General features: G+C 40.4%; 1 protein-coding gene across 1 annotated transcript; it reads left to right on the top strand.

Moving 5' to 3' along the window:
- The first annotated feature begins 2,831 nt into the window (after positions 1–2,831).
- tgm1l1 (transglutaminase 1 like 1) lies at positions 2,832–21,316 on the top strand. The gene is made up of 14 exons (XM_031730717.2): positions 2,832–3,043; positions 6,081–6,373; positions 6,454–6,645; positions 9,167–9,418; positions 13,950–14,068; positions 14,335–14,442; positions 14,538–14,715; positions 15,314–15,452; positions 17,900–18,092; positions 18,277–18,430; positions 18,745–19,029; positions 19,847–20,007; positions 20,124–20,260; positions 20,355–21,316. Exons 2-14 carry the CDS (start codon positions 6,082–6,084, stop codon positions 20,497–20,499), a joined length of 2,355 nt encoding a protein of 784 aa, XP_031586577.1. The 5' UTR covers positions 2,832–3,043; position 6,081; the 3' UTR covers positions 20,500–21,316.
- Positions 21,317–22,380: the final 1,064 nt, after the last annotated feature.

Below are 22,380 nucleotides of genomic sequence, written 5' to 3'. Positions count from 1 at the left end.
TCTTCCAGTCTTTATGCAAACAAAGCTATCCAGCCCACAGATAAAAGAACTGCCTTAAGCGTTCCTTTAGCATAATATGGGTGTGCAGAGGGTCTTTTTTTTAATTTTCCCTTTCTTCTTATGTAAAACTCATAATGTGTGCTTTGGCTCTATGTGCTTTTTTAAATCCTCTCGCCACTGATAAAAGTCAGTGGAACTTGGTTACTTTTTAACAAAGACACACCAATACAGCACATACCAAAAATATTCTCACAGACACGGGGTCAGTCCGACAGTAGCCTACTGTGTGTTTGCTGAGAAAAAAAAACCCAATTGTAAAACCATATACAGCAAATGACATCCAATGTTTTTATTAAGAACTTTTTGTTCTTAATAAAAAAATGTATATAACACACAAATGAAAGGTTTCTTCCAACTCCTAATAAGTTATGTCTCTCACAGCCAGGAAGTTTCCTTTGGCCTGCTGCTGGGTGTTTAGTTTCCCAAGTACAATATAAGAACAAGGGCCCAATCCCATCTGTTATACTCAGATACTCAGCGAACCCAAGTCACCTTTATGTTTCCTCTCACGCCCACCGCTCTGCAGAAGCCGCAAATGTTGTCTGAGCCATTTATCATGCTAGTGCCAAGCCAACAGAATCAAGAATAAGACTGGTAAACCCTCTGCACTTTTCAAAATACAAATAATCATGACAAAAATCTGATGTATGGTTCTTAGCTGCTATTTCAAATTATATTGTAAAAACATGCATTAGGCCTTTAATTACAGCATCAAATGGTTCAAATAATAACAGTCCTCTCTCTTAGACAGCGATTAGACATTTATGAATACATTTCTGTGTTCCAGTAAGTCCCTAACTAAATGTTAAACTCATGTTCTGGACTGCACTGTACTTGTGGCTGTGCTGTTTACTGTGTCTTTGCTGGTGCATTTTGCAGACCTTCATATCTTGTCTTACCAATTCTCTCTCAGACTGCTTGACCCAATATGCCTGGGTCCTGTGACAGGAGATAAAGCACTATTAAATCTACCACCTCAAGAATGGTCCATGTTGTTTTTTCTTTTCTACTTTTTTCCCGCTCTTATACTGAGAGATTGCCAGTTTTCTCTCAGGCATACAGCGCAAAAACATGCCTTAACACAGTGTTACTGAGCCATGCTGGCACCTAACTTGTACCTTTGCTGGAGGTACATTTAGTCCAACACTTTAGTTCAGTCTTAAATATCTTTAAAAAATAAAGAATTAGGAAGGTTAACACCAAAATTTGAAAACTTTGTAAACCAACATCAGGATGCTCTTCCTAAGGTAAAACCCAGACTTTACTTCTTGTATCCCCACAAGCTCACATGTTCACTGACAATTAGATTAGCTGCAATGAAACTTGGCAACACGTGTGGTCTGGGGACAGATGTGTCCTAATGATTTCCAGCATGCCTGAATGTTTTGACTGCGAACATGAAAAGTATGAAAATAACTGTTCTTAATGGCTCATATTTTTCACAAAAATTCCAAAGATCTGGAATACTACAGAGGTTTTACCCATAATAAAAGAGGGGAACCGAGTGACTTAATTGTCATGCCTAGGAAAAGCCCCGGCATCGCTATAGTAACTCCTAATCTCTGTTACTGCTTTAAATGTAAATACAGTACTTAAAATGACAGGTGAAATGATAGCTATAGAATACAGTGAAATGAAAAAAAGTGATATACTTTATCGCCTAAATGTGGATTGAGCTACAAGAATATCAAACTATATACATCAACATATGCACCACGTTTTTAAAAGGTTAAACTTATGTATCTGCAATTTCATCCGGAAACATGTTTAAGGATATATTGATAATAATAACACCAACATTCACATTTTAACATCACCTTAAATATTTTAGCTTGCTTATGGCAGCCCTAATTCTAAGTAATAGTAAGTAATTTGTAATGCCTTACTGTACAGTAATGCCTTACTGTAGCCTGTGAGAGCATTTCTCTCCTCTAGATGTAGCTGATTAAGCAACCATCTAATCCTGATTGACACAGGAGGGCAGGTTTTGATATTTATCGAGCTGTCTGTGTCATCATCACCACGGATCTGCTATGACTTCATAATTCTATTCTGCCAAGCCACAAAGCTGCTGATGCAACTTCAGTCATTCACTCTGCTTGCTTGCATTGGCCTATGAGTCATAAAACATCGAATGGGTGTTCCGTTATCCCGGGATTTTAAATGTGACTTAAACTTATTAATGTTGCCTTGGTTATTAGGAAGTTCAAACTTTGAGCGGTCAGAGGTCAGAATGGGTTTGACGTCTGAGGTTTTCCTGTAAAGCAATCAAGAAAAGGAGAAGAGAAAAAAGGGAAGTTTGGCTAAGGGTCACCCTTAGAACTGAAGAAGCTTCTCGGATGAGAGGTGAAACGTCTTCAAGCAACTTAAAGAAGTCCAGACGCTTTTCTTTCCAAGCTCCTTAGACTATAATGACCTGGATGACTGAGAACCTTCACAGACAAGTTTGGCTAAATTTGCACTTTCTTGAACGTGACAGATTTTCTTCAGTTCATAACTGAAAACATCCATGAGGTTTTTGTTATTTTTGGTCCTATTGTATGCGCCGTGCAAAGCAAACACAAAAAATAGTTCTTCATGCATGCCGTCCTTATCTCTCCTTTTCACTGTCTGTCACCTTCCGTTTTCTTTCTCCATCGATAAAGTTTTGCTAAGTGTTGCACAACGAAACTTTGGGTCCCCACCCTTGTCCCACACTACGCTCTCTGACGCATCGCGCACAAACGTCGGAGCTGGACCTTCTGTTGGGAGTGGGAAACTTCAAACCAGGGCGGGGCGGTTGTTTAAAGCGGTGTGAAACAGGGGTGTGTGTGTCAGCTTTAAGTACCGCGCAGGACATTCCAGGGCACCCTTAAAATTCTGATCCACGAACGGAGCGCATTAAGACGAAAAGTTTCCAAAAGTTCTCACAGGCTGAGAGATAACTACTCACGACGACACCCAGGTCTCATCGTTGATCCGAAGAAGAATTCATACAGAGAAAGTAAGATTTTCAGCCACTCGTATTTCGCTTTCTTAAGCCAGATGTTGAAGTCAGGCACAGGCGTAAAGTTGTGCGCATTCTTTCTTGGTTTTGTTGCACAGTTGAACTCTTACTGGATCTTTATCCACGAGGAAAGACAAGTTAAGAAAGCTCGAATTTGAGGACTGCGTTCATTATTACAATTAGCCACCTCATCTAATTTGTTTCCAGTAGAAAGAACACGTCTGGTCACCTTCCAAACTCTAAGACGTTTTTTGTTGTTTAAACGTTTTCTACATTCATTTAGAAAAAACCAAACACAGTCAATTAGTTCAGGTATTTTCATGGCTTCAGCCTTTTTGGTTGGCAGCCAGCTGCTGCAGCTTATCCCTTTTCTTCTCTCAAAGACATAGACGATGTGTAGTGCGTAGGATTTAAGCAATCTCTTTATGTACTTTTTAAAAAAATTACACTGGAACTCCAGGGGTTTGCTGTGACAGTTTAGTAATCAGTGAGTTTTACATGGGACCAAACTCACTGGACAAACAAGCCAGTTGAAGCTGGTTTTGCTGTAGACAAGATAAAGTTGACTTAAATTTGTAGCGGGCATATCAGGACCCAGTAGGCGTACCAGCCATGCCCACATGCCAACACAAACTGGAAGAAAGGAAAAGTGCAGGGCTGCGGAGATACAGAGCAAACCACAATGGAAGAAAGTGATATGAGTGGTAGTGATAGTAGCAAAGGGAGGACGAGATGAGGAATACTTCATTTCAAGCTTGGCTGATGGCTGTATTATAGTATAGATCATTTTAAGTTTGTGCATTAGAGTGTGAGCAAGGGAAGAGAAAGGCTGCCAAAAAATTAGGCTTGTGAAATGACTTTTCATGGTTCTAGGGGGTTCAGTGGATGTCTCTAATTGGCCAATTTTAGACCACCTTGGTGCAAGAGGAAGATAAGGCTTCATTTTAAAAAGGACAACAAACGCTTGTGAGTTGCTTGCTTACTTAGTTATGTTTCAAAAGATCCTGTAATAGCTTATATAGAGAGTGTTTGTTTTTCTGCCTTTAGCTTCCTTTTTTCTAGATTCAGTGAGCCTGACAGTATTGACTTGAGCTTTGGGTGAGGTCACTGTGTGAAAAACATGCAGCTTTATCATTTTCCATCAGGATTCAGATGAACTCAGGAAGCCACAGAGTTGAAAAACACAAAACCTGACCGTCACACAGATGATGCACACATGCATTGATTTTAAAAGCTTTGAGGCTATGAGGCGCCCCTCCCTCTTCCTCAGCTGTTGTCTGCCCTTTGACCTCTGACCTTTCCACCCTGTCTCGCATGCCTGCATCATGCAAATAGTTACCCTTGAAAATCAACATAGCTGCACTGAATCTGCAGCTCCTGTCTGTCTGCGATATCATCTAAAAATTCCTGTAATGCTTTTTTACTTCACCGGTCAAACCTGTACCTGTAAACTGGTATGCTGAAGTTATGTACAGAAATGATTGAATGTATGGTAACCCCTCCCCCAAATTAACTACTCTCCAATCACAGCTCACTCACTATAACTAGGAATAGTCTCCAAAGTAAGCCCTAAATGTTACCTTTATCTTGTTTATAGGGAAACTTAGGGCTACTCCCCCAAAGCTAAGGAGCATATTATTAGTTAACTACAGTATAGTTCATGCTTACGTTCAGAATTATTAACATTGCCTAGAAGTAAAAATGCTCATGTTCTGCCGACAGTGGCTCATGTTTGGGTGGTTGTGACTCAGAAGGTAGAGCCGATCATCTAGTAACCAGAAGATTAGCGGTTCAGTCCCTGGTTGCGCCAGTCTGCAAGCGAAGTATCCTTAGGCAACATACTGAACAACCACATTTCTGACTGTGTATGCTAATGTTAGATCAAAAAGCACTCAGACGTAGAAATAAAGTGCTTTTGATGAATTAATAAATGAATGGGTGAAAGCCACATGCTCAAGTAGAGTAGAAAAGAGCTATATAAGAACCAGTCCATTTACCAGTAAGAACTGGTAACAAGCACACACATGCACATACATATAGGTTCAGGGCTATTTGAATTGTATTGCTCTATAAAACATGTGTCTGCTATTAACGTTTCATTAACAACACTGTTTTCTCCCAACTACGTACATCACTGCAGCTCATTACAGTTTACATGTGCTAACAAAACTTCACTGATGGTTTGTTTTTGAAAAACAAAATAGCTTTCACATTTGCAAAGTTGCATGCGGTGTCACACACACAGCTTGTGATTTTGTTTTGATGGAGAGAAGATGCAGATGGTAAAACCAAAAGAAGGATTGAGGGAAAACCGTCTCCTCCCTCAGATTTGCATTCTAGTAAACACAAGAACGAGCGAGGAAGGTCAGGCCAATCCTCAAAGAGACTAACGATCTCATTCCACTGTGATTATTAGTGCAGTGTATGAGGGTGGGGATGTGACAGGATGATAAATGCTCATAAGGTGCACGACCCTGTCCACTTGCGCTTGCAGTCAATGTGCATGCAAAAAGACATCACGAGCACAGCAGCTACACTGCACTACACTGCAGCTGGGGCGCAGCAGATTGAATCCAGCTGCTCGTAGCAGTTATGTTTGCTCATGCAGAGCACCTAAAAAGGACGAATGGCGAAATTCCCCGAAATTGTTTGGGAAGGACTTGCAGCTGAGTAGAGTCCACGTCAGGAATGTAGTAATTAATGAAACTAAGAAACAAGGAAACTGTTCATTTAGTCCATTGCATTGTTTTTATTAAATAGATATGAAATAAATTGAACTGCCTGTGGCCTCTCATTACTTGTGAGAAGTTAATTGGCATAAAATATTAACTGTATGTGTACTTAATGAATTAATCTCCTTTCTTTCTATTACTGTAGGGTCTTTAGCTTACTACATATATGTTGGGAGCTGGCCGATAAAAAAATAAAACTGAATGAAAATTGAATTTCAGTGAATTAAAAGACCAGAGAATAGTGCATATCCAAAATTCTTCTCTTTAGAATTACAGTTAACATTCTTTCATGTGTTTTCCAGAATGCCAGGTGAACGGTTAACAGTAAGAACTGCATCAGAGATTGGGCGATTCCCCGGAGCAGCCCCACCCACAAGGGTGGAGTTGACCATCCAGAATGAGGGTGAGAAGAAGCAGGAGGAGGGGGGCTGTCTATGGTGGCTCAGAAAGATGTGCCCGTGCTGCTGTAAGCACCCAAACGCCACCTCATATGATATCACAGATAAGGTGGAATTCACCAAACTCCCAACCCCTGCCGCCGTCGTAGATCCCCCCAAGCCGAAGCCCGAGAACGGAGAGGCAAAGGAAACAGATGGTAACGACACTTATTTTAAACTGTGTGAAAACATGACATTGTTTTTGGCATCAAATCTGATATTCAACCCTCTCCATTAGAAGGGAAGCTGTCGGTGTGTTCGGTGGACCTATTGAGTTCCAAGGCAGGTCAGAACAGACAGGAGCATCACACTGACCTGTATCACGGGGATGAGCTGATCCTTCGCAGAGGCCAGACCTTCCAGATAGAGCTGGAGCTCAACAGGCCCTTCAGTACTGACACTGACAAGCTGTACCTGGAGCTGAAAACAGGTATGAAAGCAGTGGCTGGACAGTGTCCATCTTTTCAAAACCAAAATATGAAGAAAAAGGAATTAAAAATTGTAACAATGAGTTTGATCAATAGTTTTTTTAAGCCATTTGAAAGACAGTTTTAAAAGTAACAGATGCACATTGTAATTTACTGTATGTGGGAAACAATGCATGTGGAAGATAACTGTTACTGGAAGGTAAGTCATCCAACAAAATGCGGCTTTAGATTAAGAGTGTTTTCACAGAAAGGGCCACTAACTATTTGTTTTTTGTGTTTAAAATTGTTGGACTGCCCCTTTAACCAAAATTAGTTGCATGTGCAAACACAAGAAAGAATCCAGCGACTGCTCAAATCATGGGAAATATGGTCCAAATGTTATGCATAGCTAGCACGTTTGAATTCAGCAGCAGCTCATGGCTGCACAGCAAGTTTTGGATTCCACCCAGCAGCCCGCAGTCTTAACAGTTTCCAGGCCTCGGGACACTGGACACCTCCCTCTGGTATTTACAGACCTCACGCTACACACTCTGGCAATACATCACCACCCAGAAGTGATTTGCTCCTTCTGCTGTGATAGCTTCATGGGGAGAGAGGAGGAAAAGAAGAAACAAACTACATGTAAGTGTCTGAGCTGTCCACATTCAGCAGACTGGCTGCCATCAGTGTCACTGTGGGCAGGGAACAGGCTCGAAGTGTTGCTCCAAAAGCAGTGATTTTTATCAGTAAAGCTTTCAAAGCTGTTGTTTTGAGCAGAAAAGAGACGCTGTTTTTGATCATCCTGCTTTAAAAAAAGTATTCAGAGGTGAGAGAGGAAGGGAGGGGTGTCCTGGATGCGGTCAAATGGAGAACAATGGTTTCTTGGTAAACTCCGTATTTTTGTTTGGACGAATGGTTGTCCAGCAGGGTAGCACAAAGCAAACAGCTCAGAGGAGAACATCCAAAGGGTTTTAATCTAACTAATGGATTTGCTAGCCCATGACAAAAACACGTTTAAAGCAACATTAAAGCTAAATAATCCCTCACACAAATGTGCACGCTTTCTGTGGGAATGTGCACGTCCTGGAGTTTTGGAGGCTTTCCAGGCCCACGCTAGTGTTTACTCTTGGAAACCCACACATAGCTGGGCCAAAGACTGTCATACACGTGTGGTTTACAGTTTGGAATGGTTGCCATACACTGGAAATAACATAAAATTACTGTGATGTAAAAAAGGTTTGCAACCAGATTTTGTAAGGTCTCTTTGCTGTTGTTGCTGCTGCCTTATTTGATCAAAATCTTCAAGGTTAGCTTATAGTTACAAATAAAAGAAAACAGGAAAACACTTTTTGGAGCTGTGCAGGTTAAATTTTCATTCAAAAACATAAAGCAAAGATATTTTACCACATGCCTACACAAGGTTATGTGCATGTACTCATACACACAGTACACTCAAATACACACATACTCCCATTTATACCCTTATTTCTATATGAATCTGTTGCTTTTATGCAACGAGTCGACTATTAGACTCTTAAAAATTGTGATTAATTATATTTTAATTTAAATTGAACTAAATTTGTGGAACATTTGCCACAGGGCCGCTCACAGACTTCTGGCAAAGCTAAACAACAGTGTCCTGACTTAAGTTGTAAATTTAAAAGACAAATTCTCTGACTGTCTTCAAAACATTGAATGTCAGGAATATGAATTTAAGTGTACATTTTGTAAAAGCTCTTCATAAGTCTTCATAAAGTGTAGTTGAAAAGAACTTCTGCCGCAAGGTGGCAGCATTTTAACAAAAAAGTTGCAGTTGTTTACAACTATTTTTGAAATCCTTTGTCATCGCAATCAGTGTTGAATGTAACGCTTTCCAAAGTAACGTGTTGCTCTATCGTATTACATTTACACAATCCAGTAATTACAAGTTTATTGTCACTTGCATTACAAAGGTTTTTCGTTATCTGCACAACCCAGACAGAAAAAGAAAAGAAAAAACATGCTACATTGAGCTGATTTCAGTTCTTGTCAAGAGGAGGAAAATGGTGGAGCTATGGACGTTACTTTTATTTTTATTGCATAAACTGACAGGAGCATGATGGTACAGTGCATACTGCGTCCAGAACAGAAATAACTGGGTAATACTATAATGCAACTTCAGCTCTTTGCAAGCATCTGCACAGATAGCATGCTAACACAAAGCTAGCCAAGAACCCAGGGTGATGATAAAGAGTGAATGCTGACCCCAGCCCAGCAGCCTGAGCCCGAACTTCAGCATGTGACAGAGCCAGTGATGAACAGTCCGGCTTCAGCTTCCTTTTTTACCTGTTCAAGTTAACAAGCGCAACACTGAGCTTGGATACTCTGACTCGCTGTAACATCTTCAAGAGCACAGCCTGGTCCTATTTCAACCTTAGTTAATATCTGCAACATTTAGATGGATTTCAATTCTTAAATAAGTGATTTGACTATTAGTAGTTGGAGCAGAAATATACAAATAAATGAAAAAAGGGAATAATATGGTTATGTATCTGTTTGGTGTAGGTTCCCTGCCCTTGGTATCCAAAGGGACCCATGTCATCATTCCCCTGGTGGAGCACCTGGAAGACGAACGCTGGGAGGCCAAAATTGTAGAGCAGAACGGCAATAAGATCAAGCTGTCCATCAACTCTCCAGCCAACGCTGTGATCGGCCTTTACAGGCTCACTGTGACAACTTCTTCGCTCAAAGGCGACGCCACAACTACTTACACCTCCAGCAAGAACATCGTCATGCTCTTCAACCCTTGGTGTGAAGGTAAGCTGGCACCAATGGGAACAGGGAAGGCAGGGGTGGGGGTGGGTGGATTGAAGCCAGGGAATGTGGGAGAGAGGAAGGAAAGAAGACGACTCACGGATGATTGGAAAAATAAAGAAAGAGAAGACGTGTGACCTTACATAACATTCCAAAAATGAATTACTTACTATCTGGATTTATGTTAGGCTTTAGGTAGAATTGAGTATCTGAAAAAGTCAATATTTTTCTGGGAGCAGCATCTGGGAGCAGCAGATTCCATCTGTCTAACTGCGAATACTCAGATAAAATGGATGCCCGTATAGCCATTTAATCTCCTAGAGCAGCTCTGGTATAATATTACACTTGGGTGATAAAGGCCAAGTCAGTCCACGAGTGTGTTGTTGCCCATGAATAGCAACAGCGTGACTGTGTGTGTCTATGTGACTGTGGTCTGTTATACAACTCCCCCGGCTTAAACCAAAACTTCTGCCGCATTTGGTTTAGCCACAAGTGAGAGCACGACTTTCAGCTGCATTGGAGATCAAAACAGTTTGGGTGTAAGATGAGGGAGACCTTTAGCGGGGTCATTAGATATGCAGATATGATTGCTAATTGTGTATGCCTAAATGACTGTTGTTCAAAGAGCTGAAAGCACCATGACTTAAGAAAACAAACAAGGAAATTAGGAACATTTCTACAGAACGGAGGCACAGCAGAGAAAAATACATTCAGAAAAAGCTGAAAAAATGCTGCACGTAGCACAGACTACAATGGAAATGATGCCAGGGTGGACTATAAGTAATGGAGATGGCTGAAGGAAAAGAAAAACACTTTTAGGTGCTTTGGTTACTAATAAAGCTTCAGAAGTTGGCCGTCTGTCCCTGGTGTCCTGGGAAAGCCCCCTCCACAAGAGCTGGCAGAGTTAGAGAGGGAGGTCTGGGCATCTCTGTTGAGACTGCTGCCCCAGTGACATGGGTGGGTGGGTCGATGGATGGGTGGATGGATGGATGGATGGATGGATGGATGGAGGGGTGGATGGATGGATGTATGGAGGGATGGGTGGGTGTATGGAGGGATGGAGGGGTGGATGGATGGATGGATGGATGGATGGGTGGGTGGATGGATGGATGGATGGATGGAGGGGTGGGTGGGTGGATGGATGGATGGATGGGTGGATGCATGGAGGGATGGGTGGGTGGATGGATGTATGGAGGGATGGGTGGGTGGATGGATGGATGGATGGAGGGGTGGATGGATGGATGTATGGAGGGATGGGTGGGTGGATGGATGACAATAACGATGAAGGACCACACCACTTGGAGGATAACCACACCAGTTATCTGTGTCATAACTTTGACCAGCATCAAATAATCTGGACTAGTGAGATTCAGTCTAAATATAACAGCAGATAGTTGTAATGCTGTTAGGGGATGAAACTGTCACCTAATGATTTTATGTTATTTCCTAATTTGGATAATACATTACCATTTATTTGAAGGAGTATTTTTTGTGCATATTTCAAATTCTCTTTATGTGGCTTTCTTCGTGTGATATTCAATCTTGTGTACTGTGCTTATTTCAGTAGAACTGGTGTGATATGAATTCTTGGTATAATTAGACATTCTTCAGCCACTTATTGGGCACTCATTGAAATACTTGGAAATACAAAATTGTCTGTTATTGACTTTTTAAAAAAAACTTTCTTTCATAGTTTTTCATTGTTTGTTGCACATGCTGTTTCCTAGAGGGTTAAACTTACAATGTAGTCTTTCACTCCTGCAGAAAACATTTTTCTTTGAAGGGTTCAACAGCTAGAGGGGCTTTTCCTCTTTCAAAGAGAAAAAAGGAAAAAAATGCCTCTACAGAAAGCTCACAATGGCACAGAAGCTCAGCATGATGGACATGCTGAGCTTCAGACAGCATTGCGAGTGTGTGATTCTTAGAAAGACAGGGGTCAGCACTTGTGCTAACTTGTCAGGCATGGTGGGTAAAGCTTCTCTGGGCTGGTGAAAGCAGCATGGTTACTGAGTTTGTTATGTCCTCCAAATTAAACCCTCAGTTAGAAATCCCATAATCAGAGTCATGTCTCCCTCCCCTCACGCCAAACCAGTCAGGGCAGATGGCCCCGCCCCTCCCTGAGCCCGGTTCTGCAGGAGGTTTCTTCCTGTTAAAAGGGAGTTTTTCCTTCCCACTGTCGCCAAAGTGCTTGCTCATATATTATTATTGTATGGTCTTTACCTTACAATATAAAACACATTGAGGTGACTTTTGTTCCAATTTAGCACTATATAACTACAACTGAATTGAATTATTATCCTCTTCTTGCCAGTGGCCAGCAAGAGGGACCAAATGTCTACATGTCTAATTTAGCTTTTTTACCTTGATATAAGTTATGTGAAGCCTGGCCCTTGCTTGCATCTGCTAATCTTAACCCTGTTCAAAGCTCCACTAAGACATTCGACCTTACAGTGTCATGTTGTACATTCTCAGAACTGTTATCTTAGACCCAAAACTCTAACTGACCAGTTACATAGTTAGGATGTCATGACTTTTATCTATTTTTATTAAAAATTCAAGATAATGTGGATTTTGTAGGGTTGTATGAGGAATAGATTCGTAGGGGGGAGTATTACAAGTTCACCAGCAGTTTACCAGGGAGACTGGACTTTGTGTCCCCTGTGAAATTAAAAGGCAATGCTGGATGATTTGTTTTTAGTTGTTGCTCAGTTTTACTTTTAAAATGATTTCTGAATTTGAGTCAGAATTTAGTAATTTTTGACAACAAATACGTTCAGAAAACATCCAGTTTGGGATGAGTTGGAAATCTTTTCTGGTAGGAAGTTAAAAGAAGAAGCCAGAACTTCTGCTTGCAACACAACCTGAAATATGATGTTGTAGATACGCCATTATGTTGCAATCACATCATGCACTAATAACAGTGCTTAGAGTGAATCATTACAGTAAGGTTGCAGTCCATAAAGCCAAAACATAAACAAAAGCACGCAAAACCTAAGGTACACGAGAGTTAATGGGAACTGGATAATAATTATCCGTGGGTTTTTCTGTATAAGGTATAAATGTATAAACCTTTAATAAACAGCTACTCATGACTGATCCTATAATGCCAGCGTATCACTGTGCAGGAGTCTTCGCTTACAATGAAAAAAGGTTTGTGGAATTGATCAATATTCTCTCATACATCTATTTTTTTTCTTTTATATGGCTAAGAAAGCATTAGGAAATGAAGTTCATTGGTTATTCACCTAAGTTTTCCAAATCATCTATACAGGATATTTGACAGAAAAAAGCACATTTGCAAAGCAGCAAAATAAAAGAAAAAAGAAAAGAAAAAACAGTGGACCTGGTTGTTATAAAAAGCCTGTGTGTCTTTCATTATGGGGTTGCTGCTTTTGGCGGCATGCCCAATCTCCTTTTCCCTCTTTCAATCTCCTCTTCCCTAGACCAATCTCTCCCTCACACTCATAAAAGTCAAAATCCTACAATTACTGTATGAAGCGCCATGGGGCGAGCTCACAGGAATCCTTACAGCTGGTGACAACCTGTCCTCTCCCTTGCTTTTACCTCATCGTGTGTATTTCCTTCCCGTTTTTATGCCTCTCCCTCCCTGTTTTGTACCTTTCTTGCTATCTGCTGACCTGACCTTCACTCTGGCTCTTGGACCTCCTCCCTAACATCCTCCTCTGTGAATCTGTTTCTTCCCACATTCCAGGAATTTTTTTAGCAAGATATGAAAACCACAATTATCACATCTGCCAGATACTGTCAGCTTCATCCCTGTGTGCTTTTTCCCTTAAAATCTCGAGACAATATGTTATGCTTCACTTTCTCTCTCCTCCTCCTCCTCCTCTTTTCCCACCCAAGCATAACTTCCCCTCTTCCTCTCCTATGCCCCCCGTACTTTGTTAAACCTCTTCCTTCCACTTGCGTTTTCTTATGTCCATCTCAAATAGTCTGATACTTTTACTGCTTTTCCTTTCTTTCTTTTTGTCCCGTTCCTCGTCCCCACCCATGGGTATTTTCAAGGTGGTGACAGTAACAGATAAAAAGGGATGGGAAAAGAAGCACATAGACTCGGGTGAGGGGTGCACGCCCAAGTCTGGACTGCTGAGGTCACCAAAACCAGACTTTTTCCCATAAGTGAGTGTGGGCCTCCCTGCAAGATCTATGCAGTCATTGTGTTTCTTAACCATTTCCTGGCCTTGGGAACTTTTTCACATGATAAGTAAGAAAAAAACACATTCTTGAGTTGTTCAGTCATAAAGGAGGTGAAAAAAACAGGGATTTTGGGTCATTTTTACAAACGGGGGGAAGCTCGAATGTTTCCATTCATTAAAAGAAATTTAAAACATCTACTTAAAAAAAGGGTTTCCTTGTATTCCCTGGTTTAATTAGACTGAATGTCAGGGATAACCACAGTTGTAAATAAATGTACTTAACTGTGCATGCATTATTGAAAGCCTGTTCTTGGAAGATTACATTTTCAGTGACATGAAGCTAAATAAGAGCAAATGCATGTTTCCTGTGTTTCTAGAGGACACAGTGTTCCTGGATAACGAGGGGGAAAGGAAGGAGTATGTGCTGAATGACACTGGGAGGATTTACTACGGAACGGAGAAACAAATCGGTGCTCGCACGTGGAATTTCGGACAGGTACAAGCTATGAAGAGCAAGCTTGGTTTCTAAGCTATCATTACACGATTATGACCCTGTGGCAGTTAACCTGTTTGTTCCTGCTGAAGATGGAATTATTTTAAACTGTTCCCTGTACCTATATTTTCATTGTGTTTTTCAGTAGCTGGTTATTTCTGTTTAAAAACAAAATATTTTCATTTTTCTTCTCTTCTTTACAATATTCATTGTTCACAGGACAATTCTCCAAACTTGAGTTTCATAGTGAATCTTTTTCTTCGTTGTAGTTTCATGAGGGAATCCTGGAAGCATGTCTGTTTATCATGGAGAAGAGTGAAATGCCGCCATCTGGTCGAGGGGATCCGGTCAACGTGGTCAGGGTCATATCTGCCATGGTGAGCTAATGAACAAAAGAAAGACGTTTTTTTTCTAGAAAAAGTAGGAAAAAAATACAGGAAATGCAATGACCGTGTCACTGTGTCCTTTTTAGATAAACGCTCAGGATGACTACGGTGTTCTAGTTGGAAACTGGTCAGGTGATTACTCTGACGGAGTCTCACCTACGGCGTGGAGCAGCAGCGTGGAGATCCTGAGGAAATACCACTCAACCAATGGAACGCCTGTGTCATATGGACAGTGCTGGGTCTTCTCTGGGGTCACTACAACAGGTGATTATGAGGAAAAAAAACATTAAAAAGTAAGAGTGCTGGATGGCTGAGTGAAAGTTAAGAGTGTGTCTGTGGTGAAACCTTAAACTTTAGTAGGCAGTCGCAAGCCTTAGCAGGCATGTGAATGGATTGTACTGTATGTTCGGCTTGTGTGTGTAAAAAAGCTGCAAAGAATAGCCAAGAGTGTTTCTTGGTGTGGATGTCAATTTAATTACAAATCCACAAATTATTATAATCATGGCTTTTTGTCAGTCTGTATCTTTACATTAGCTCTCACTGTAACTCTGTCATAGAACACTTCATATTCACTGTGTGTGCATCCAGGGAAGCTTGCGTGATAGCTAGCTGACCCTTGCACATAACATTGCTCCTGATAGCAAGTCATAGCTTATATGCACTCCAAATACCTTGCATTGGCATTCTTGACATACCATCTATATTTGTCACAGATAGAGCCACGTGTTGCTTTCATTCAGCCAGAATAATGAAATTACCTGCTGCCTAAAGTATTACCATCTGAAAATGTAATTCAAGTATCAAATGGCCTTGCAGAAATAAATTTTAATTGATCTATTTATATCTCTGTCTTTGGTTTCAGTGCTGCGCTGCCTTGGCATTCCTGCCCGCAGTGTGACCAACTTCCAGTCAGCACATGATACTGACGTATCCCTCACTACAGATGTGTACCTTGATGAGAATTTGGAGCCAATCGACTACCTCAATAGAGACTCTGTTTGGTAAGATATAGAGCTTACGTGGAATGGCATCTTGCCATGAAAATCATCTAAACCTATGCTAAAGAAATGTTCTAAAATGTTCTTAAAAATCCCCAAGTTGAATTTTTTTTTTAAGTGCAAAGGCTAGTCTTGTATCTATGTGTTCTTTTATGTTGTATTACTGATATCCTACAAGAGCCCTTAGACATTCTGTCTGCATTGTTCATATCCCTATAACTGACTGAACACCTGTTGACTATAACTGTGAACATCACATGTTGTGATGTAGTTAATGTAACAAAACTAAACCCATATCCTTAATTCCTATTAAATTGTTAAGATGTGTTTCACTTCAACAAAAATAGCCAGCTATGTTCAAAGTCAGTAAAATATATCCACAAATGCCACTAAAAGTCTCTATACAGAAAAATAAAGTGTAAAATTGTGGCGCAAACAAGCTAACTGCTTTATGCTAAGCTAAGCTAACTAGATGCTAACTGTATTATTATCAGGGGTGCACATAAGCAGTAGCGGTTTTAGATACGGGCGACACGGGCGGTTGCCCGGGGCGGCATCGTGATGGGGGCGCATCGGCATCGCCAAAAAAAAAAAAAAAAAAAAATGCTCAGACTCATGCTGCCCGACGGCAGCCAGCGCATATTGGGAATGTCATAGGCACCGATCGGTTTTCTATCGCCCATTTACTGGGAGTAAGGCGCCCTCCGTTTGCGGTGCGCCTGCTGCTTGCGGCACAGGGAGGAGAGGGCGGGCGGCGGGGATTCTCTGGCTGGCTGGAGCAGCATCTAATAACCAACTCGCAAAATAAAACAAAATAAAAACAAAACAACAAACACGAAAACACCGGACATTATGATACAGACTTATAATTTGCACCGATATTTTTTCGAAATTCTATACACGAAAACTGAGCGCGAGAGCCCTCGGTGCGCCTGTGCGCTGCTGAAGTCAAGTAAACTTTATTGTCCTCTCCGCTACATACAGTACCAGTATATAGAGAGACGAGACGACGAGGCTCCAGTTACAGCAGTGCAAATAAACGAACAATAAATATAGTAGAGTAAGAAAATAAATATACACTTTAGGACTCGGGGTAAAGGGATCAATAACAATTTAAAATTTATAATTTACAGTTTGATGATTTAAAGTCTCACACATAACCCGTCGAAGGGGGAGGGAGACCTGCTGCTTCCAGATAGAGCACATTTCATCCATAATGTTGTAAATCCAAGCCCATTATGTATTCATGATTTGAATCCTGGGTTGTGTGAAATCCCAGAAATACACCCTAGACAAAGTTAATCTGTGAACTAAGGTGTAGGTCTATTAGGTTATGTTGTGGTGATCCTCTGGTTGAGGGATGGGTGTTCATACTGGAGTGCAAAATTAAAACCAATGGAAGATGGACAAGAAAAGTTCAAAGCCATCAGGTGCTCAGTTTAGAAAAAAGAGAAAAGAAGAGGAGAAGAAACGAACAAATGATACAGGTAAGCAGATGTGTCATTGGATAATGGCAGGTCATCCTGAAACAATCAGAATCAGAATACTTTATTAATCCCTAAGGAAATAATGTGGGTTACAGTTGCCCCAAGAAGAAATGATAAAAATAGTAACAGTAACAGACTAAACTCCAAACAATACATTATGTTACAGATTTTAATATTAATTAGTCATTGTCAATTATTGATTTGTCCTGTTCTCATTGTATGACGAATTATGATGGCTGTTTGGTAGCCGTTTGCATACTATGCATACTCTCTCTCTCTCTCTTCATATGTGTGTGTGGACAACAGTTTTATGTTAATGTACAATCCTTAACATGTTTTGTTTGTGTGTGTGTGTGTGTGTGTGTGTGTGTGTGTGTGTGTGTGTGTGTGGGGGGGGGGGCGCCAGAGGGAGTGTTCGCCCAGGGCGCCAAACAGGCTAGGACCGCCACTGCACATAAGTGGTCCCCAGGTGCGCATTCGCTGTTAAAATAAAAGACGCGCACCAGATAAGAAGTTGCAACGCGCGTTTGCGTACATAAGATTTTCTGGAGGAGGACAGACATTTGTTTAGAACTCCTAAAGATGTTGAAGAAGCAAGCCCCTTTAAGCAATTAATTTGGTGTTCCTCCACCTCCAAAGAAATGTCAGGAGTCCGAACCGCAAAAGAAGCGCGTATTCTCGGAAAAGTGATTGCAGGAGGTGAGCTGGCTTCAAACAAATGATGAACGCACAGAGATGTGGTGCAGAATATGCTATGAAAATCCCACTCTAGCGGACAAAAACAGTGCCTTTTATATGTACGCAAACGCGCGTTGCAACTTCTTATGTGGTGCGCGTCTTTTATTTTGACAGCGAATGCGCACCTGCGGACCACTTATGTGCATCCCTGATTATTATATTAACCTAAAAGTGAACGGTCAAGTTTACGTAAATTCAAAATACCTAAACTCTGTCTAACTGTAGGAATTTCCACGTATGGAATGACTGCTGGATGGCCAGACCAGACTTACCTCCAGGTAATGGAGGCTGGCAGGCCGTAGACGCCACACCCCAGGAAACTAGCCAGGGCACCTTCCGCTGTGGCCCTGCCTCTGTGAACGCCATCCGCTCTGGCCATGTCTACCTTAAACATGACACGCCGTTTGTCTTTGCTGAGGTGAGTGCTTGTTCTTGAACTGAACTCTTTGTTGTTTTGCATGTACTAGATATAGATATGTAAGAATTTCAGAAATGGTCTATGCAGCTTGAACCGTCAGCAAAAGATGAATCATGTAATCATATGTAAAAAGGGTAACCTGTTCTGTTTGAGCTTATTGTGTTTATTGATATTTTTCTGGCAGGTCAACAGTGACAAAATTTACTGGCAGAGAAACCTGGATGGCACATTTAAACAGATCTACAGTGAAAAGAAAGCTGTCGGCCACTGCATCAGCACCAAAGCGGTGGGCTCTGATAAGCGGGCAGATATCACATCCTTGTACAAACATGAAGAAGGTACTGGCAGCTATTTTTTACTTGTCTAATTGTAAGTCTACCTTAGACTGATGTTCCAGAAACAGACAGAATCATTTCTGCACCACCTGGAAATAGCTTAATAAGCAGTGATTTAGTCCTGTCATTCCCTATAGATCATTTTGTTGAACTTATTCAACCCTCATCAACTGTTCACCTGCTCTCCACAATTCTTTAAATATAGCTCTCTGTTTGTTTTCATTGGAAAGACTGTGCACCATAACTCTTGCATATGTCAGTAAATCCTGAAACATCCAACAGAATGAGGTGCACTTACCTTCTCCTCCCTCTACTAGATTCAGAAGAAGAACGCATTGCAGTGGAGACTGCAAGTCGCTATGGCAGCAAGCCAGATGTCTATTCCACACCAGTGGCAGAAGATGTGTCAGTGGAGGTAAAGGTGGATGGCGAGGGACCCAGGATGGGTGCTGATGCCCAGTTGAAAATTCTGGTGAAGAATCTAAGCTCACAGCCCCGCCGGGCAACAATCCACAGCCAGGTGGCTGTCATGTACTACACTGGAGTGCTGAAGGGCACCATCAAGAAGGACGAGATGCCTGTGGAGCTTTCGCCTAATGAAGGTTGGATTTCAAGCTCAATTATGAAGCTGCACTATCTATGTAGGGTTTTGGTCTTAGTCATTATTGTCAAAACCTCTTCAGTACAATTTGATGTTAAATTAGCAACCTCCAGGCCCAGTTAGAGTAAAAAGGATGATAAGTTTTGGTGCGATTAGGAGAAGCCCACCTCTGTGATTAACAATTTCTACCTTTTCTTTGGATTTTCCCTTGCTTATAAAGACTGGTTTCAAACAAACCCAAGGGTGAACGCTAAAACGCTAAACTCAAGGCTTCAAAATAATAGGACAGAACTTCCATCTTTTAGCTCTTGCTGCTCTCGCATCACAAAAAAAAACAAGCTACTAAAGGTCTGGAAAACTTTATTCATAAATGAAAGGTAGAAGATATTACAAAATACTAAAATGTTTAATTAAATTAGGTTGTTAAACAAATATTTTAATCTAAAAAGTGTTTAAGTAAATAGAGGCTAAGAAGATAAAACTGTATGATACTAAATCAAGCAACAGTCATTTTATTACTCATAATTGCAGCTCTTTGTTTAGATGTGAAAAAAGATAAGGTAACAAGAGTTTTGGAAATGCACAGTCATGAAGAAAATTTGGGACAGGATAATTTTTTATTAAACTGAAAACTGAAGCGGAAAATCAAACTTATTTTCTGAAACCTTTACATTGTGCTTAGGCTAGGCTAGCTCGTCCTATGGGAAGTTACTTGAGCCAAGCTAACTAGCAGCTAGCTGCTGTTCCAAAATGTCTAAGTGTTCGTTTAAATTCAAAAACAAGAACAAAAATAAAAGTGTTTTTTTCCCATCACATAGAGAAAACCATTGACTGGGTCCTGCCCTACCAACAATACCAGAGCCAGCTGGTGGATCAAGCAGCCTTCATGCTAACCCTGTGTGGAAGAGTCACTGAAACGAAGCAAGTGCTAGCTAACCAGACAACTTTCAGGCTTCGCACACCTGACATCACTATCAAAGTAAGATTTCATTTTTTCCCCTTATTCATACAGTGAGCATTATTTTAACACAAATGCATAACATTTATTTCTATTAAAGGTATCCCTCTTGACTAATTTAACTCTTTTTCTGGCAGCCTATTGGAGACGCCGTCGTCGGTAAAGAGATGGCTGCCAAGATTACTTTCACCAACCCCCTGCCGTCTACACTGAAGGGAGTGGTGTTCAGAGTGGAGGGCCTGGGCCTTCAGAAGGGCCATGAGGTGGTCGTGGGGTAAGAACACGTCTTTCTCGTTTTTGCCTCCCTTTCTCTTCCACTAACATTTTTCTATCGAGACTAACGTTTCATTTCATCTTGCCCCTCTCAGTGACGTCGGCGCCCACTCCACAGTGACAGTGACAGAGCACTTCATCCCCTCCCAACCAGGACCCAGGAAGCTGGTGGTGTCCCTCGACTGTGAACAGCTCTCACAAGTGCATGGAGTGGCTGACATTGTTGTTCTTGAACAATGAAAGGCACCACAATGATCAGCTTCTCTCACAACACTTATTTCTTATAAAATATCAACTGACAATGCCTCATCATGTTAAGTGTGCTAGATTCCCATATCTTGAACTATACTGTTTGTTTTTTACTGCAGAAAATGTTTAATTTTTGATATTCATAAAACTATTAATAGATGATTTACTGTAGCATTATCAGTATTACTGCTATTTCTACATTTTAAATAATAGAAATTCACACTTGTGTCTTGCTGTGGGAGAATTGTAATAGACGTTTGACAAAGTGCTTTTTGACTAACAAGGATTTGTATCCTTAGACTTCTAAAACTAGTCCATTTGAAGACAACAAAACCTGTGAAGGTGCAGAAAGTCAGGCCACTTTGAGCTAATGTAAATACTATATATGTAGCTAGTCATAATGTGAAAAGCATTGTCTGACAAAGTGAACCTCACATGGCTTATATGAAGGGAGGGGCTGTGACGTGCTTGGAAAGGGAACGATGCTGACTTTGGCAAATGTAACGTTTGAATGTACCAATTCAGAAAACAGAAAATGATGTCGTCTGCAAGGACACGATTACCACTTATTTCAACTGTCAAATGAAACGAAAAGTCCGCCTTTATTAAAAACCCAAACCCCTCAAATGTCTGCATATTCGAAGAGACCACAGTAGCCTTAGTTCAACTTCTCCTTGTCTCTTTTACTTCAGCACTCAAAGTTTAATGTGAAGGAAACTATTTTAATACCATTAAACTATTTATCTATCTGGAATGTTTTGGTTTTTGTATCATCTGTGCTGTGTCTTTAATAAAAGACTGAAATGATGTTGCAGCTCTTTATTAAACAAGCCTGTGCTGGTTAAAGGTGACGTAAGCCTCACAGAGGAAACAGGAAACTTTCTACTTTTGCAATTGAACAATGTTTTATGGTGCATAAAAAAAAGAGAGTGACTAATTTCAGCTTTACAAATTACGGTGGGTGACACACCTTTACTGCGTTTCACCAATCAGGATGAGTAATATATTCCCAGGTACTTAAAGCTGACTGTGCTAAGGCAGTGGCTCATATTTTTTACATTTTTTACAGAGAAATACTGCGCCCTTTATGTCACTCAACTCGTTTAACAGCTCTAATTTGTAGCTCTCTTTCACATTCAAGGCATTAGAAAATCTACGAGATCATAAAGGAAGTAATCGCTGTCGTTGAAGCCATCAGAGAAAGATGTCAGATCATATTCCTTGCGGTGCTATGAACTCACGTATTTCCTGAATTCCACTTCATCAAGCATTGTGACGGTGGGCTTCTCGGACAGTTTAAAGTGGAATTTGACACATTTTAAAAACTCGGGTTTTAAAATTTATCCCAATGTTAAATGTAGCGTATAATGTCCTGTAATTATAGTATGCCAAAAAGAGATGGAATAACAGTTTTACCGTTTACTTTATCACAAATTTAATTCACATTAATACAATGTAACTTTTTTAATTTTATGTTTTATAGTTCTGCATTCAGGCACAATTTTTATTACTTATCACATAAAATTAAAAGTAAAGTAAGAAAAGTAAACGTTAAAAAAAGTTACCTTTTATAGCTGTTAATCAAGTTTTGTGCTTAGATTTATAATTTTTTATACTTTTGATGTTACATTTTTTCTTAACTTATTACCACCTTCAAACACGGTACAGAAAAATATATAAAACTGTATTTTTACTTAATCAACTTCTGATTTATCACAAGTGTTATGGAACTTTTACCAAATATACTTTTTTCTGCAGTTGCATTTATTTTTATGCTACATTTACTTTACAGGTTAATTTAAATCTATATACTTGTAAGTTTTACAGTTTTAAACGGCTGTTCTAACAATTGGTTTATATATATATATATAT

This window comes from Oreochromis aureus, linkage group 18 (assembly GCF_013358895.1).
Source record: "Oreochromis aureus strain Israel breed Guangdong linkage group 18, ZZ_aureus, whole genome shotgun sequence".
Taxonomy (NCBI): domain Eukaryota; kingdom Metazoa; phylum Chordata; class Actinopteri; order Cichliformes; family Cichlidae; genus Oreochromis; species Oreochromis aureus.
Note: the sequence above shows the minus strand (reverse complement) of the source record. Positions and strands in the feature narration are given on the sequence as shown.

Excerpts from the sequence above, each read along its gene's own strand:
- tgm1l1 (XM_031730717.2), top strand. The coding sequence starts at position 6,082 with ATGCCAGGTGAACGGTTAACAGTAAGAACTGCATCAGAGATTGGGCGA. Across the intron at positions 14,443-14,537 it reads TCAGGGTCATATCTGCCATG|ATAAACGCTCAGGATGACTA; the intron begins GTGAGCTAATGA and ends TGTCCTTTTTAG. Across the intron at positions 18,093-18,276 it reads CGCCGTTTGTCTTTGCTGAG|GTCAACAGTGACAAAATTTA; the intron begins GTGAGTGCTTGT and ends TTTTTCTGGCAG.